Source organism: Coffea arabica, chromosome 11c (assembly GCF_036785885.1).
Source record: "Coffea arabica cultivar ET-39 chromosome 11c, Coffea Arabica ET-39 HiFi, whole genome shotgun sequence".
Classification (NCBI taxonomy): domain Eukaryota; kingdom Viridiplantae; phylum Streptophyta; class Magnoliopsida; order Gentianales; family Rubiaceae; genus Coffea; species Coffea arabica.
In genome coordinates, this window is record NC_092330.1 from 18490118 (window position 1) to 18505110 (window position 14993).

The 14993-nt window shown below is 36.2% G+C and overlaps 1 protein-coding gene and 1 pseudogene across 1 annotated transcript; one reads left to right on the forward strand and one right to left on the reverse strand.

The window, feature by feature from the left end:
• The first annotated feature begins 2554 nt into the window (after positions 1-2554).
• On the forward strand, positions 2555-8148 carry LOC113715772 (probable dolichyl-diphosphooligosaccharide--protein glycosyltransferase subunit 3B; annotated as a pseudogene).
• Positions 5169-12785, reverse strand: LOC113720798 (large ribosomal subunit protein uL23-like). Its single transcript, XM_072070019.1, has 2 exons — positions 12527-12785; positions 5169-5600 (listed from the first exon to the last, which is right to left on the reverse strand). Exons 1-2 carry the CDS (start codon positions 12783-12785, stop codon positions 5191-5193), a joined length of 669 nt encoding a protein of 222 aa, XP_071926120.1. The 3' UTR covers positions 5169-5190.
• Positions 12786-14993: the final 2208 nt, after the last annotated feature.

Here is a 14993-nt window from a genome sequence, read left to right on the forward strand (position 1 = left end):
TTTTGGATATTTACTTAGTTGGGTCAAAAGTCAAAAAAATGTCAAAAGGTGAATAGTGTTTCATAAGTCACAACCAATGAGAAAGTGACATGTGGCACCTCCATAAATGCCTTCCTATCTTTCTTTCCTCTCTCACATCAATCACTTCACACACACCACTTATCTCTTAATACCCGATAAATTTTTAACAGTATCCGAAACTTAACCTTATTGGCCGAATTTTTCCGAACTTATCGCACTAGTGGGTCCCACGACCACTATTTATTCTTAATTTTCTAAAAACTCACCAATGCTAGAAAAATCATCTTAAAACTGTAATTGCTCATAAAATCCTCTCAGAAAATATTTCTAAGCCAGAAAATGCAAAATTATGCAATTAAAGGGGAAATAACTCTAGGAAAAATATTAGGGTTTTACGGGCTCTCACAGTCGTCACAAAATGAGATTGTTTAGTCACGACTTTGAAGGTTGTCACAATTGACTCAAAGTAACTGAGTTTTCAGTGACAACTTTTAATTGTCGTCACAAAACTACTTCGCGCCATGGGACTTGGAAGGCGCGAGTTTTGCGATAGTGACGACTTGATAAAAGTTGTCAGTAATTCTACCACTTTCTTTGACAACTTTTCATTGTTGTCACTGTTTATGTTTCTTGACGACCAATTTTTGTCAATAAAACTATAGTGTAGTTAGTGACAACATAAGTATCATCACTAACTTGAACATCTCTAATGCATTTATTTAATTGTGAACCTCAATATTAATTTATTTTTTTTTAAATTTGATGATTTATTAAACTAGTCATAGTTACTTAAATATTAATTTAAGTTATTTACGGACGACTTTTTGTTGTCGTCACTGATCACTAAAAAAAATGTTATTAGTGACAAAATTTTGTAGTGATGACAATAAGTCGTCACAAAAGGAGCTTCTTTAGTCGCGACACCTAAAGTTGTCACAATTGCATCAAAGCAACTAAATATTTAGTGACGACCCGTTATTTTCGTCACAAATTACACTGCAAGAAATATGGTCATTAGTGACAACATTTTTTAGTGACGACAAAAGTCGTCACAAAACGTGGTTGTTTAGTGACGACAAAGAAAGTTGTCATAATTGCTTAAAGCAAATAAGTCTTCAGTGACGACCTTGAAAATGTTGTCACTAAAATGATCTCTATAGTGACAACTTCTAATATCGTCACTGTCACTCTACCGATTCGGATTTAGTGACAAGAATTAATTGTCACTGTTTAAAGTAATTATTTTTAAGTCACTTTCATTAATTCTACTGTGTCACCCTAACTTTTGCGATTTAGCCCCAAATGTTGTAAAAAATTCCATTAATTCCATTATGATACCTTAACTTTTACAATTTAGCTCCATATGTAGTACACCGATTTCTTTAATTCTATTATTACTCCCTAACTTTTGTAATTTAGCCCCATATGTAATTCACCAATTTCATTAATTCTATTATGGCACTCTAACTTTTGCAATTTAACCCCCATATGTAATACACCAATTTTATTATTTCTATTATGGCACCCTAGCTTTTACAATTTAGCCCCTATTTTTTTATTAGGAAATTGCGAATGGTATCTTGATAAACTATGCATAAATATTTTATAATTTTCTCAAACTTAAGTAATAATTTGTTATAAACTCTAAAGATATATCTTTCATTACACTAGTTATAAGGCAGACAGGTCTTTTTATCAATGGAATAAGAAATTTATGCCAGATTTATCTTTTGTACTACATGCCAAGTAGTATTAGCAAAGGAATAACAAAGTACTACAAAGTAATTAACAAAATAGCCTTCAGAGAGTGTAGTTTATGGGCAAATGAGCATTATCTATTCAAAGTACCAACTTTTTATGGGTATTTTACTTTCAAACATATAATTTATGATAAATTTATAAATGTTTGTAAGTAAAATTCAAAAAGTGTTACACTGATTTCTTACAAAACGAAAACTGGCATGTTATCTTTTCAACATAAATTAAATTTTTTTTAAAAAAGAAATGACCCATAAAGTACCAACTCTTTGTGGGTTTCCTCCATTACATGAACTTTGGTGATAACATTATGTCATCATTAAATTTTCTTTGATTTTGACTTAACAATAATGTCTTATTAATAGCATTTGATTATTTTTAATGAAAGTCTGTTATAACCATAGAATTTGACTTTCGTTATTTTCAATTACATGATGTTCTTTAGTGCTGCAATTATAAGAAATTAGTATAAAATATTAACAAATTATAAAAGTACATTTTCAATTATATGAAATTAACAAATTTTGCCACCTATGTTGATGAAAATTTTTATTTTTTGCTAAAAAATAAAGAATAATACTATAGCATTAAAAGGCAATTCGTCAGGCAAATATCCTTCAAAAGGCACTGCTACTTTAAACATATTTTTCTACTTTTGCCCGCGTCAATTCATCAGGAAAAGTTTTCATTTTCCCACCATTTTTTTACCACCAATTTTTTTCCTTTTCGCCCAAAAAAGAATTTAGACGGACATTAACTTATAGTAGGTTGCAAAATGGCCTTCACAAAAGCCCCAATCTTCATCATCCTCTTCCTCATCACCCTCCTCCCGATCTCCACCAATTCTCAAGACCCCAGTTCGGATTTGCTCTTGCAGCTCGAATCCCTCCAATCCCAGTCCCCCAAAGGCGGCGTTATCCATCTCACTGATTCCCTCAAACGGATTCTATCCATTCCAACTCATCATCCCTGTACTTTCCTCGTCTTCTTCGACGCCCAACAACTCCACTCCATACCCGAACTCTCCCTCCCTTCTCTCAAATCCGAGTTCTCCCTCGTCTCTAAATCCTTTTTAGCCAACAACCCTCCAACTTCTCACTCAAAACTCTTCTTCTTCGACATCGAATTTCAAGAATCCCAGTCCTTTTTCGCCTTTTTCGGAGTAAATTCTCTGCCCCACACCGATGTCAAGAAAGACTCCGTCCAGATAAATGCATCAGATTTCTCGAGGCTCGCCGAATCCATGGCTGAATTTGTCAAGGCCAAAATGAAGCTGAGCATTGGGCCAATTGATCGCCCCTCTTTGATTTCTAAGAAGCAATTGATGTTTCTCATTGCTGTTATTCTGATTTCGGCTCCATTCTTGGTGAAAAAAGTGATTTATGGGAACACCCTTTTGCACAATAAGAGTATTTGGATGACCGGAGAGATTTTTGTCTACTTTTTCAGTGTCTCCGGTTCAATGCATAACATAATTAGGAAAATACCCATGTTTTTGGTTGATAGGAATGACCCTGGGAAGTTGGTTTTCTTTTATCAGGGGGTCCGGGATGCAATTGGGAGCTAAAGGGTTCGCGGTTGGGTTCTTGTACACTGTGGTGGGATTGTTGCTGGCTTTTGTTACTCATGTTATTGTCTATGTGAGGAATAGGAATGCTCAGAGGTTGGTGATGTTTATTTCCTCCTGGGCTGTTCAGATGATTTTTGTTGGCATTCTTGTCGCATTTCTGGTTTCTTGATTTTAGTTTGTTCTACCGTGTTAGTTTTTGTTAGTGTTTCAGATAAGGAAAATTGACGTTTTATTTTTGGTGTAAATTAACAATGTACCTTTTATTTTGCTTTTGTGCTCATATTCTGTATTTGCAACTGTTGCTAAAAAAATTGAATCATGTAATTGGCAGTGATTTATGTATCTTTTTGGTGTTGTCTTGGTGAAATGCTTGTAATAAGCATAGCAATCACTTGTTTTCTCGTTTTCTATGGTATCTGTTCTAGATCTTCTTTCACATGTAGATATGGCGTTGAGATAAGTTTCCGACTAAATGAGGAAAGGTGCAATTTTGAATGGTAAACCTGCGGCCAAATTGCAAATCACATGCCAAATTATGAACTAGAGCTATAAGTTGGCATTTGCAGTTGGTAGTGGGTGTTTCTTCAGGAGTTGGAAGAATTTGATTCACAATTCCATAACATTTTAAAAGGCTATACTACGTACTCAGTAATTAGACTAGAGAGGATGATGCTTGAGTGCTAGAGCTTAGTGCAAGAGGATACTGCTATATTATTTGTGACATAAGTAATTCTCAATCAACTTGCACAACGGTGATCTTTATGGTAGTTTTCTAGTTCGAGTAAGAATAAGTACTTTGTAAAATCTGTTTTGCTTGCTTTCCTGGAATTTAAGTTTCATGTCTTACATGGTAGTTTGTTCTCCATATAGCATTATTTTATACTATATAATCACAAACTTTTTGCTGGATGTAGGTTGGATTTTCTGTTAACGGAGTAATAATACTAACTTTTATGTGGGTTTTGAAGGCATTCCTTGAGGTAATACCTTTTCTTTTCACATGAATGGTTCCCATTTTTTGTGCCATTCTTGAAGTAAATTTCATTGTGAATGTTTTGTAATGTCCCGCCACTTGCCTAACTTACTAGTTTGATTGGAATACAATATTAAGGGGTGCTGGTTTTCTATGGAATTAATACACCATGACAAACAGCAAAAGTAATTTCAGAGATCTAGAACAAGAAAGTTGTTTTTTGCTTTTAAATGGCAAAGAAACATTCTAGTTATGTTGGTACACATTGCTCCTACTTGACACCTTATATCATGATCGACATTACTTTGGTTATCATACTTGACACCTTGTATCCTCTGTGGTGCATTAGTTTGGATTGTTTTGGTTTAGTTTAGTTTAGTTTATTTGAATGTTTTAGCTAAGCAAGTGAACTGAAGTTGCTTTTCCTTTAGTGTTGTGCTTATCGTCTTATCAACTGGTTATATTGTTCATAGCAGTACTTATATCAGTACTTGTTATAGTAGTGCTTGTTGCCTTATCAACTTGTTATATTATTCCTTTGAGGCTGAAGTTTAATAGCAGTACATATTTCTTGAGCTAATTTGGTGCATTAGTTTGGGCCTGATTTTGATTTTCTTTGGGACTGATTTTGAATGTCCAGCTTTAATTATTGAGGTTCTTATTGGATTGCAAATTTTAGCTAAGCAACCGAAGTACAAGAGATATAGTGAAATTGGGAAATGGCAAGGTTTAGTGAAATTTTGTCTGATGTTAAAAATTCCCCCTTGTGTTGAAATTTGGTATTTTTTTTCACGACAAAACAGCCTAGCAAATTGTCACACTTAAAAGACAGTATCTTTTATCGGAACAAAACAATGACTAAATTCGTTTATATTATTCCAATCTTGTTTGCCACATCCAAAGCATCGTAGTCTGGAGTCAACCGAACATATGCTTTCTTTGTTCCATCAGGCCTGATCAAAGTGTTCACTTTCTTGATCTGTATGTCGTACATCTTCTTCACTGCATCTTTGATTTTCTTCTTATCAGCACGGATGTCAACTATGAATACCATGGTATTGTTATCTTCAATCTTTTTCATGGCAGATTCAGTAGTCAAAGGATATTTGAGAATCTGATAATGGTCCAACTTATTCCTAGGAGGAGCACTGATGCGTGGGTACTTCGGGTTCCCGTCCTTTTTCAATGTCTTAGGACGATGGAAGGTAACTTTGGTCCAGATCTTCTTGGCTTTCTTCTTAAAAGTTGTCCCAGATTTGACAAATTTGGCAACCTTGGCTATAGGGTGTTGTTGAACTTCATTATGATATTTGAATGCTTATATGATATTTTGACATTTCGTAATGCAATGGATGCATTCATTTGCTAATTATAAATCATTGTCATTTTTTTCCATTTATAGATATAATTGTTGTAGGAAAATTTTCAATTTTCATGGTGATAAAGAGTTATCATTGAATCAGAATTTTTCATTAATAACAATATATAGTTGCACTTAAATGTTCGCTTTTGTTTATATGCTGATTTTAAGTTTAAGGATGGAGTGTAATTACTTGTAAGATTTTTTTTGTTTATTGTACCAGTTGTCACTAGATTTGGTTCAAGAATGGCTAGCAGAGAATGCCAAGGAATCAATATTGGGACAGGACATGAGTATTAGTGGAATAGCAACTTATCAGCCATTTGATGGATTGATGGAGTTGAAAGTGGTAAGTACTTTGACATTACGTCTCATTTCTATCTGTTGTGCAGTTAATACTTGTTGAGTTACGTAAAAACCTCTGAAGTTTATTGCATTTCCTGCTTCTACTGTGCAAATTTTTCTGAAGCAATTTCTGTTCTGAAGTGCTATTGACTCTATTAAAATTGAAGGAGAAACTTCCCATGCAGCAAGTAATTTGAATGAATGCCTTCTATCTGTTTTATGGTTAATACTTGCTGGGTTGCATAAGAATCTCTAAAGTTTATTGCATTTTCTGCTTCTACTGTGTTAATTTTTCTGAAGCAATATCCATTCTGAAGTGCTATTGACTCTGCTAAAATTGAAGTAGAAACTTCCCATGCGGCAAGTAATTCGATTGAATGGCTGCTTTGATGATGTATATTTAATTCATATGAAGTATCTTTTGGTAAGTGCTTTAGAATGAGTAGAATCTTGGTGAAGAATCTCCACTTGCGATACAAAATTGAGTGTGAAGCTAGTTGATATCCTGATTCTATCTAAACTAAAGACAGAAAAACAAGGGAAAGACATTCGAAATGAAGCAAATATGTCCTGCATGAGTCTAAATCATTCTGTCAATGCACAAAATCGTGTCATGAAGACAATCTTTGGCAGATGTCACAGCACAAATTAGTCATGTATGTTGTACTACTTCTTTGAACTACTGGAATTTGCAATGCGTTCCATTGGTAGCAGAGTACAGGCAAGAAAATGAAAAATTAGATTAAAAAAATTCCAAACGTATTTAAGACTCAGGGCTTGCTTTTGCCTGCCTAAAGTCTCAAAAATCTTGAAAATGATTACTGTTTCATGTTTTTTGGTAATCAATTTGTGGTTTTCAAACAATGAATTACAAGTTTGGTCACTACAATTTGTTGTATGTGATTTGTCACTTGTAAATAATGGCTTTGACATTCCTGTGTATCCTAACCAAAGTATTGTGTCTGCATAATTATGATATTGACAAATGTGCTTAATGAACACTAGTTGCTAACTCACTTTAGTTAAAAGATGATAGTTTTGAATATGTTTCTGCTTCTTGTAGTAGCACTTTCTCTCCCCCTGCCACTGTTGGAGTCTTAAAAGTAATTATTCTGGCAATAAGTCCACAGGTTACTATTAACATGGACTCGGATAAAGTTTGACTTTTTGGCTCTAGGTGTAGCTCTTATAGCTTCCAGCTATTAGGATATCCAATTTGTCTCTTCAATTAGCCAACTTGCAATCATGTGTACGGTGCTTGGACTTGCTTTTTATCTTGTTGCTGTATATGCTGATTTACTAGTCTTGTAGGCAGTAGTTGGATTCATGTCTCAAGTAATGGACAAATTAGTATCCTTCAAAAGTGCTTGGTAGGTGACAATATTAACTTGTAGTATCAAGCCTCAAAAGTGCTTGGTAGGTGATAAGGCTGCTTTTTCTTGTTTATTAGACCTTATGTATAGTTACATATTTTTAGATATATGAAATCCTATGACATTCAAAGCTTCAAAGACTACTTTTGGTCTAAAACACAGTGAAGTTTGCAAAGTTGTTTCTCATAAATGTGGAATCGTTTGTTGCTGTCCTTTGACATCTTAATATTAAAATAAAGAAGTGGAACAATTCTGCCCATATAATCCTTGGCTCTTAATGAATGTTATTAAACTTCCATCCTCTAGTAGACTCTGTTTCCGAACTACCCATATAATGTCTCTTTTTCTACTCTTTGTATAGCCACTATCTAGATGAGACTTAAAACAAATGATTCACTTTATTTTTTGGTGACTCCTTAACTAATTTTCCTTGTTTTAATTTTTCTATCATCTACTAATAACTTTACTATTTTATTGCAGATATATTGCTCATTTTAGAGGTTTGGAAGATTAGCAGTACGGCTTACGTGTCGACTCAAAAACTATGGTTATAGTGCTATCTTAAGTTTAGAAAATGTTTCGGTAGCACGGAAAATGTTTTGGGACTTGGAATTGTTTTTTAGTGTAGCCTTGACTTATATGGCAAAATTTGCTCTATTGAAACTTATCAAACTATTTGTAGTGTGATGTTGCACTTATTTATGACATTTGAATATTTAATATGTTATTATGGCATTTCCTATTGTAACGGGTGTCTACGTTTGTTATTTATTAAACATTGCTGATGTTTTCATTTTTTAGATATTATTGTAGTAGGAAAATCATCAAACTACACATTGCAAGGTGTTGTAAATGAGTAGCATTTCTCAAGCAGGCTGTCTTTATTGACAATTGTTGTTGTCACTGAATCAAAACTATTCATTGATAAGAAGTTGTTGTCACAGTTGATAAGGGGTTTATTGACAACAAAGTTGTCACTAATTAATATATATGCTGACTATGTTGCTTCATGCATCATTGACAAGAAAGCATGTCGTCACTAAATTTGTAGCTTTTATTGACAACATATCTTGTCATAAAAAAGTTTTTATTCACTGACGACTTTAAAGTCGTCACTGTATACTTTTACCGACGGAGATTCAGTAACGACTCTGTGACAACCGAAATGTTGTCAATAAAAGTCATCAGTGACGACTTTTTGCTTTTTTGTGACGAAAAGTAGTTGTCATTGAAGACCAAAATTCTTGTAGTGGGAAATCCCTAAGGGTCTAGCGTTGGACTAGCCCATTCTATGGATTCCTACTAGCGTTGGACTAGCGGAAACGTACATTCACCCATCACATTCATTCATGGCTATGGAAAGCGAGTAGACATGCCAAACACTCATAAACACATAGCACATAACATTTAGCATGCTTGACTAGATGCAAGGCCCTAACAAAGCAAATTAACACGTAGCAACTAAGCATGCAAGACACATAAGACAATTAAAGCCCTAACTATTACATTTGCTAGCTAGGCACATGACTTCGACAGGTCTTCATTGAATGCTCCTCCAAGCCCTATCTATTACATTAGGGAGACCCTACTACAATCTAAAAGGGGGAAAAGGAATAAAATAATTAAATCCCTAACTATTACAAGCCAAGAGGTGTACACATACCCCATAAAGAATAACTAAAATAAAAAAAGCAAAAGTAAATGACATAAATAAAAGAAATTAAAGAAAGGCTAGGAAAGCAAAGTAGACATGTATTTCTCACGTAGCACGTTGGTTCACATAGGAGAGACAAAAAAAGATAAAGAAGTTATACCTCCCTTTGAATGGCGTCCAAATGAAAGAAAAATGGCTTCAAAACAATAAAGGGGTTAAGGCATCAATTTAAAAGTAAAGTATGAGCAAAATCACCAAAGCCCTCCTTATTGCAACTTGAATGAACTCAAAAGATGCTTAAAGACCAAGAAAACGGAATAACCCGTCCAATTTCCAAGTATAGCATCTACTAAAAGCTCAAAACAACCCTTGATCGATCATTCAAGTCCAAATGACACATTTTAGGAACTTTAAAAGTCCAAAAGTAAGGAAAGGTCAAAATAACCCATTTATTTAGGGAAGTTAAAGAAAATAGGCAAAAACAAACTTATTTAGACACAAAGTTCACAAATTCATGCATTAAATACCACCTAAACAAAAGAAAGCAAATGAGCAATGAGTTGCAAAGTTGAGGCTACCAAGGACTCAATTGCGAACATTAACCAAGTACTCAAGCTTAAATCAAACACTTTTAAGAGCTTCGGGGGTCCAAGGGCAAAGGAAAAGTCAAGTAAGGGGTTGAAATGCAAATGATTTAGGACTTAATTGCAAGAAATGAAAACATAATTGAGTCTTAATGAAACAAGGAGATATGTGAATGGTCAAAGTGAAATTATTCTAGGACTTGATTGCAAGCAATTGGAATGTAATTGGGTCCTTGTAGAACAAAGGGGACTTGAGGGGTTAAAAGGCAATTTCTGAAATATTTTCCATGCAGTATACATGCAAAGCTACGAGATATGGTTTGCAACAAGAAATATTTCTGATACAAGCTTTCTACAGCCAAGAAACATCACCGCATCTTGCATTCACGCACACTGATTTCCACCCCAAGCAATCTTTTGATCAAAAGCTTTTCAACCAAACATCCAAAACCTTATCTAAGCAACATGTAACGCAATTTGGACATTCAAACAAACCAGAATATAGAAGGAAAAATCATGCAAATACTGGAAAATTCAATGCAAAATGGTTCGGCAATCCTACTCTATGCATTGTCCAGCAATGTTTAGACATGTTTCAAACTTTCCTTGAACCCAAACACACAAACATTAACACCACCTTCCAATACATTCCTTCAACATCAAATTAAACTAACAAAAGAGGTTTAAAACCAGTTTTGTGAGCTGTTATGGGAAGAAAGGAAAAAAAACAGCAAAGTGTGAGGATGAAGTGTAGTTTTTTTTTTTTTTTTTTGACAGAAACACGTGTAGGAGGAAACGAAATGGGAGCAACGGAAAACAACACCAGTGTGCAACTAATAGAACCTAAAACCAGATGCATTGCTCTTAACTGAAGCAAACAAACTAGAAAAAAAACAAGTTACATGGCTCCAGCTTTCCCCTATTCATTTTTCTTCTCGGACTTTGAAAGCAAAAAGGAAGCTGTGTGCCTTCTAAACATAGCCAGCTTATGAGCAGTCCACAAAACTCCACCGAAACCCAAAAAAAACAATTACTTGAGCAAAATAAACAAACAGGAGCAAGGGGAATGAAAACAGCATAAATGCAAAATTACAACCTAACCACAATGAAATGGCTGCAGTTGCCATGAGCCGAAAGCTTCAAGCTCACTGCAGCAGACTTGTGCACACAAAATCCCACCCCCAACGTCATCTGATCCCAAGAGACAAAATTATCAAGCAAAAACTGCACCCAAAACACAGGTAAACAACGAAAAGGAAGCATCTTTGTCTTGTAGAATGCAAGAAAAACGTAAGGAAATAGCAGAAAACCAACTGGATTCTTCCCATAAGCAATCATCAGAGAAGACAAGCAAGTTAATAACTCTGATTTTCATCCTTTTGCTAGCAAATGTTAAGGATAAGAGGGAGGAAGAATCCATTACAGTGTTTTTCTCAAAATTTCGATGGCGATGGCGGTGGGTCTTGGCAAGCGATGGCTACTTCCAGCTCTCCATCCGTTGTTTTGCTATTGGTTCAAGGCCTCCCTCCGTTGGCCTCTTTTGATTTCTTTTACTCTCGGCCGCAACTGCAGCTCTCCCCCGCTCTCTTAGTTGCTCACCAAGAACCTCTCTATCCCCTCTTTCTGGTCTTTCTTTTCTTTTCTTTTCTCAGATTTTTCCGCCGCTGATTTTCTTTCTGCTCATCCGAGAACTTCCCCCCTTTTTCTGGTTTCTTTCCCCTTTCTCCCGTGAACTCTCCTCCTCCTTCTTCTTCCCTCAGCTTCCCTACCAAAACTCCATGCCAGCTACCCAGTTTTCCTGTCCTATTTCTTCCCGTACAACTCTCTCAGCCGCGCCTCCTTTTTTCTTCTCTTGCCGTTTCAAACTCTCTCCCCTCAAACCTCCCCTTTTACGGCTGCCATCTCCTTTCCTTTTATATGGGAACCTCCAACCCTAAAACTCCAGTACTTTCTTCCATATTTGCAGCCAAAGGATCTGCCCGAAGCCCTTCTTTTGCAAGCTGCGACAAAACGCAGCTTGCATGCCGCGTTTTTTTTTTTTAAAACAACTTAACAAAATAAGATAACTAATTAATAATAAAGAACTAATGAAGAAAAAATTAAATACAATGAGCGGAAATAAGCATAAAAGGATAAAAATGAAATGCTAATTTTCTTTTCTTTTTTTTTTCTCTTTTTTCCCTTTTTTTCTTTTTTTAAGTAATTTAGCAAAAATGGTAATAAAATTAAGTAAAAACCAACAATTTAATTAACATCAGATAAAAATAAATAAATAAATAAACTAGAAATAATAAACAGCAAAGTTGTAATTTTTCATTTTTTTCATTTTTCCTTTATTTTCATTTTTAAATAGTGAAACTAAAATCTAAAACAACTAAAACATATTTTTTGAACGGCTTTTCTTTTTCCTTTGAGAAATTCTATGCTAAAACTTAAAAAATAAATATAATAAACTAAAAACTAAAAAGAAATGAATAAAACTCACACGACCAATAAAACTAAAAAACAAAAGGTAAATGTAATAGACCACTAAAAGAGCAAAAACGAATAAAACTAACAATAATGATCTAAAATGCTATACAAATGCAAACAGTCTAAAACGAAAATCATGAAATTAACAAAAATAAATGGATACGAATTATCACTAAAAACGGAGCATACAAATTATTCAAAATTTGGTGTCTACACCTTACACTGCGAATACACGAAAAACCCTATTTCACTTTGATTTGAAATCGGAAAGGAAAACCCTAATTTCCTATGATCATTGGCATTTTTTTTTCTAGGATGATTGAGTAGTAAGATGGTATAGAATAATATTTTCCAAATAATTTTCAAATAAAAGGAAATTTTCAAGAAATATATAAGGAATTTGCAAGTCCTCACACCTGCGGGTCGGGGACCATCTGTTCCTCGACCATTCTTAAAAGGTGGCTCACTTCTCGAACTCTGTCCGGTCGCAAAATTGCTCGAATCGGGTTGCCTCCTTTTCCGATCATGAAAGACTTTTACCTGTCCCCTAGCTGTCTCAATCCGTTGTGTTTTTTCTAGCGCCTGGTTAAACGTGTCCAACTGAGCAGCTGCTAGTGCCTCCTGGATCTCCACATTCAAGCCTTGGATAAAGCGGCGAATTCGCTTTTGCTCCATTAGCACCAATTCCGGAGCAAAACGAGAGAGTTTTGTAAACTGGGTTTCATACTCCGCCACACTGGATGCCCCTTGGCGCAGGTGGATAAAATCATCCTCACGTCTCTCTTGTACAATGGGAGGTAAATATTTTTCATTAAATTCCCGTGTAAAATTAACCCATGTCCAGGGGGTCTGTTCTCACTCCCACTTGGCTTTAATTACATTCCACCAAACTCGAGCAGCCCCCTCAAACTGAAAAACAACAAAAGATATCTGTCGTTCCTCTAAATACCCAAGTACGGCAAATATATCCATCATACGGTCCATCCAACCCTCTGCTAGGTTAGGATTAGGTCCACCTATAAACTTTGGATGTGCAAATTTTTGGAACCGTTCTAAGGCACGGTCCTCTCTCTCATGATTGCCTGGATTATTTCCAGGATTTCCTGTAGTATTCCCATGGTCCTGACCCTGCTGGTCAACCATACGTTCTAACAGGTCAGCCATTCGTTGGATGGCTGTAGCCACTTGATCTGGCTCATGTTCATTTTCCCTTTCAAGGTTTCGTTCTCGCCCTTTACCTCTACCCCGACCACCGGAGTCCATTTAGATGCAAAAGTCTATAAATACCAATAAAATGTACACTTGGTATTCAAAATGTGAACAAAATAGAGAATACCAAATGAAAATGCACATATACAAGAGTCACACACAAAAAAAATGAACCCAGAAAAATTGTTTTCAACTATATACATATATGTACACAAAAGGTTATATACCAAAGTGTTCCCAAAAGTCACATATATATCTACAAAGTCATACCAAAAGAGTTACAAATCACCCGACCTCCAGTCGGTACAAAACCCAGTATATACATGAGCACCCAGCTCCAAAATGTAGTCAGTCAACCAAATAACAAAAGAAACCAGCCATGTCAGTTCTAACAAAAGTAATCCGCCAGATAGTCAAAAAAAAGTACAAAGGCGACCCTAAACGCCTCCCCTAGGAACCGAATTCCCAACGGAACCTAGAGTATCCACCTCGTCCATCAGCTCTGGGCCGGTAACTCGTGGGGGTGCCTCTGCGGCCACATCTAATAGGACCTCACAGTCTAGCATGATACCCCGAGCCCTCTCCCTCAGCTGCCCCTGCAAGGTGAAGAGGTGCTGGTGTGTGTCATGAATCTGACGATGAAGAGCGTCCGTCCTCTCCACCTCAACTCGGAGGCTCTGGTCCAACTCCCTAATATGCATAGCCTGCCCATGACCAACCTCTCTAGCCTCCTCAAGCTATCTAACCAGGCGATCGGTCGCCTTCCCCAGGTAACGTCGCTCGTCATCCACTGCCAGGACGATCTCATCCGAGTAGCCATATGTATGGCGACACTCACACGATCGGTGCGGCATCCGACGAAAGGGTGAATACGAAATGTAGGGCTCCCCAGGTCTCCTCTCCTCTGATATCGGATCTCCCACCTACGTAACACCCGGTTCACCGAGCCCCCCGCACTCGGAGGTTTCAGTCCCGGTCCAGATCCTACGCCACTGGGTTCCGTACCACTAGAACTGCCCGGATCCATACCTATAAAACATTAAGTCGTCAGTTTACCGGCATTTTAGCTTAAAATATACCATTCATCTTAAAGGAATCATAAGGGATCAAATATGCCTAGTGCCTATCACGTATATCCCAATTGCCTAAGTCCTCTAACTTAGGCGCTCTGATACCGCCTGTGACGCCCCTGCTTCTCCTAAGGGCGAACCCTAGGGTATCAGCAGGACGCCTGCCTAACTCGCGCCAGAACTCGAAATTTCAAAACAATAAAAACTAGATAAACCAAAAGTGTACTATTCACAATATAGCCAACTCCAAAAGAGTTCTATTTACATCCCCAAAAGCAGCTAGTCAAACCACTATATTACATTATGATAACAACCAGCAAAAAGTAGACCCTTGTCGCGCCCCATTTTTTGATAAGAAAAAATAAAGGGTTTGAGAAAGATGTTTTTGATTCAATTGTGATTGGAGAATGATTTTTGTGAGTTGAAAAGACATGGGTCTCAATGGGACTTGGGAAAGAGCGACGATTTGACCCAAAAAATAGTTTTTTTAAAAGGGTTTTTAAATGAGAAATTGGAGTCGCCACTTGGTAATGATTAAGGTGTACCAAGTCACCTAAAAAATAAATTTTTAAAGACAAAGTAGTAAAACCCTTTTAAAAACGAC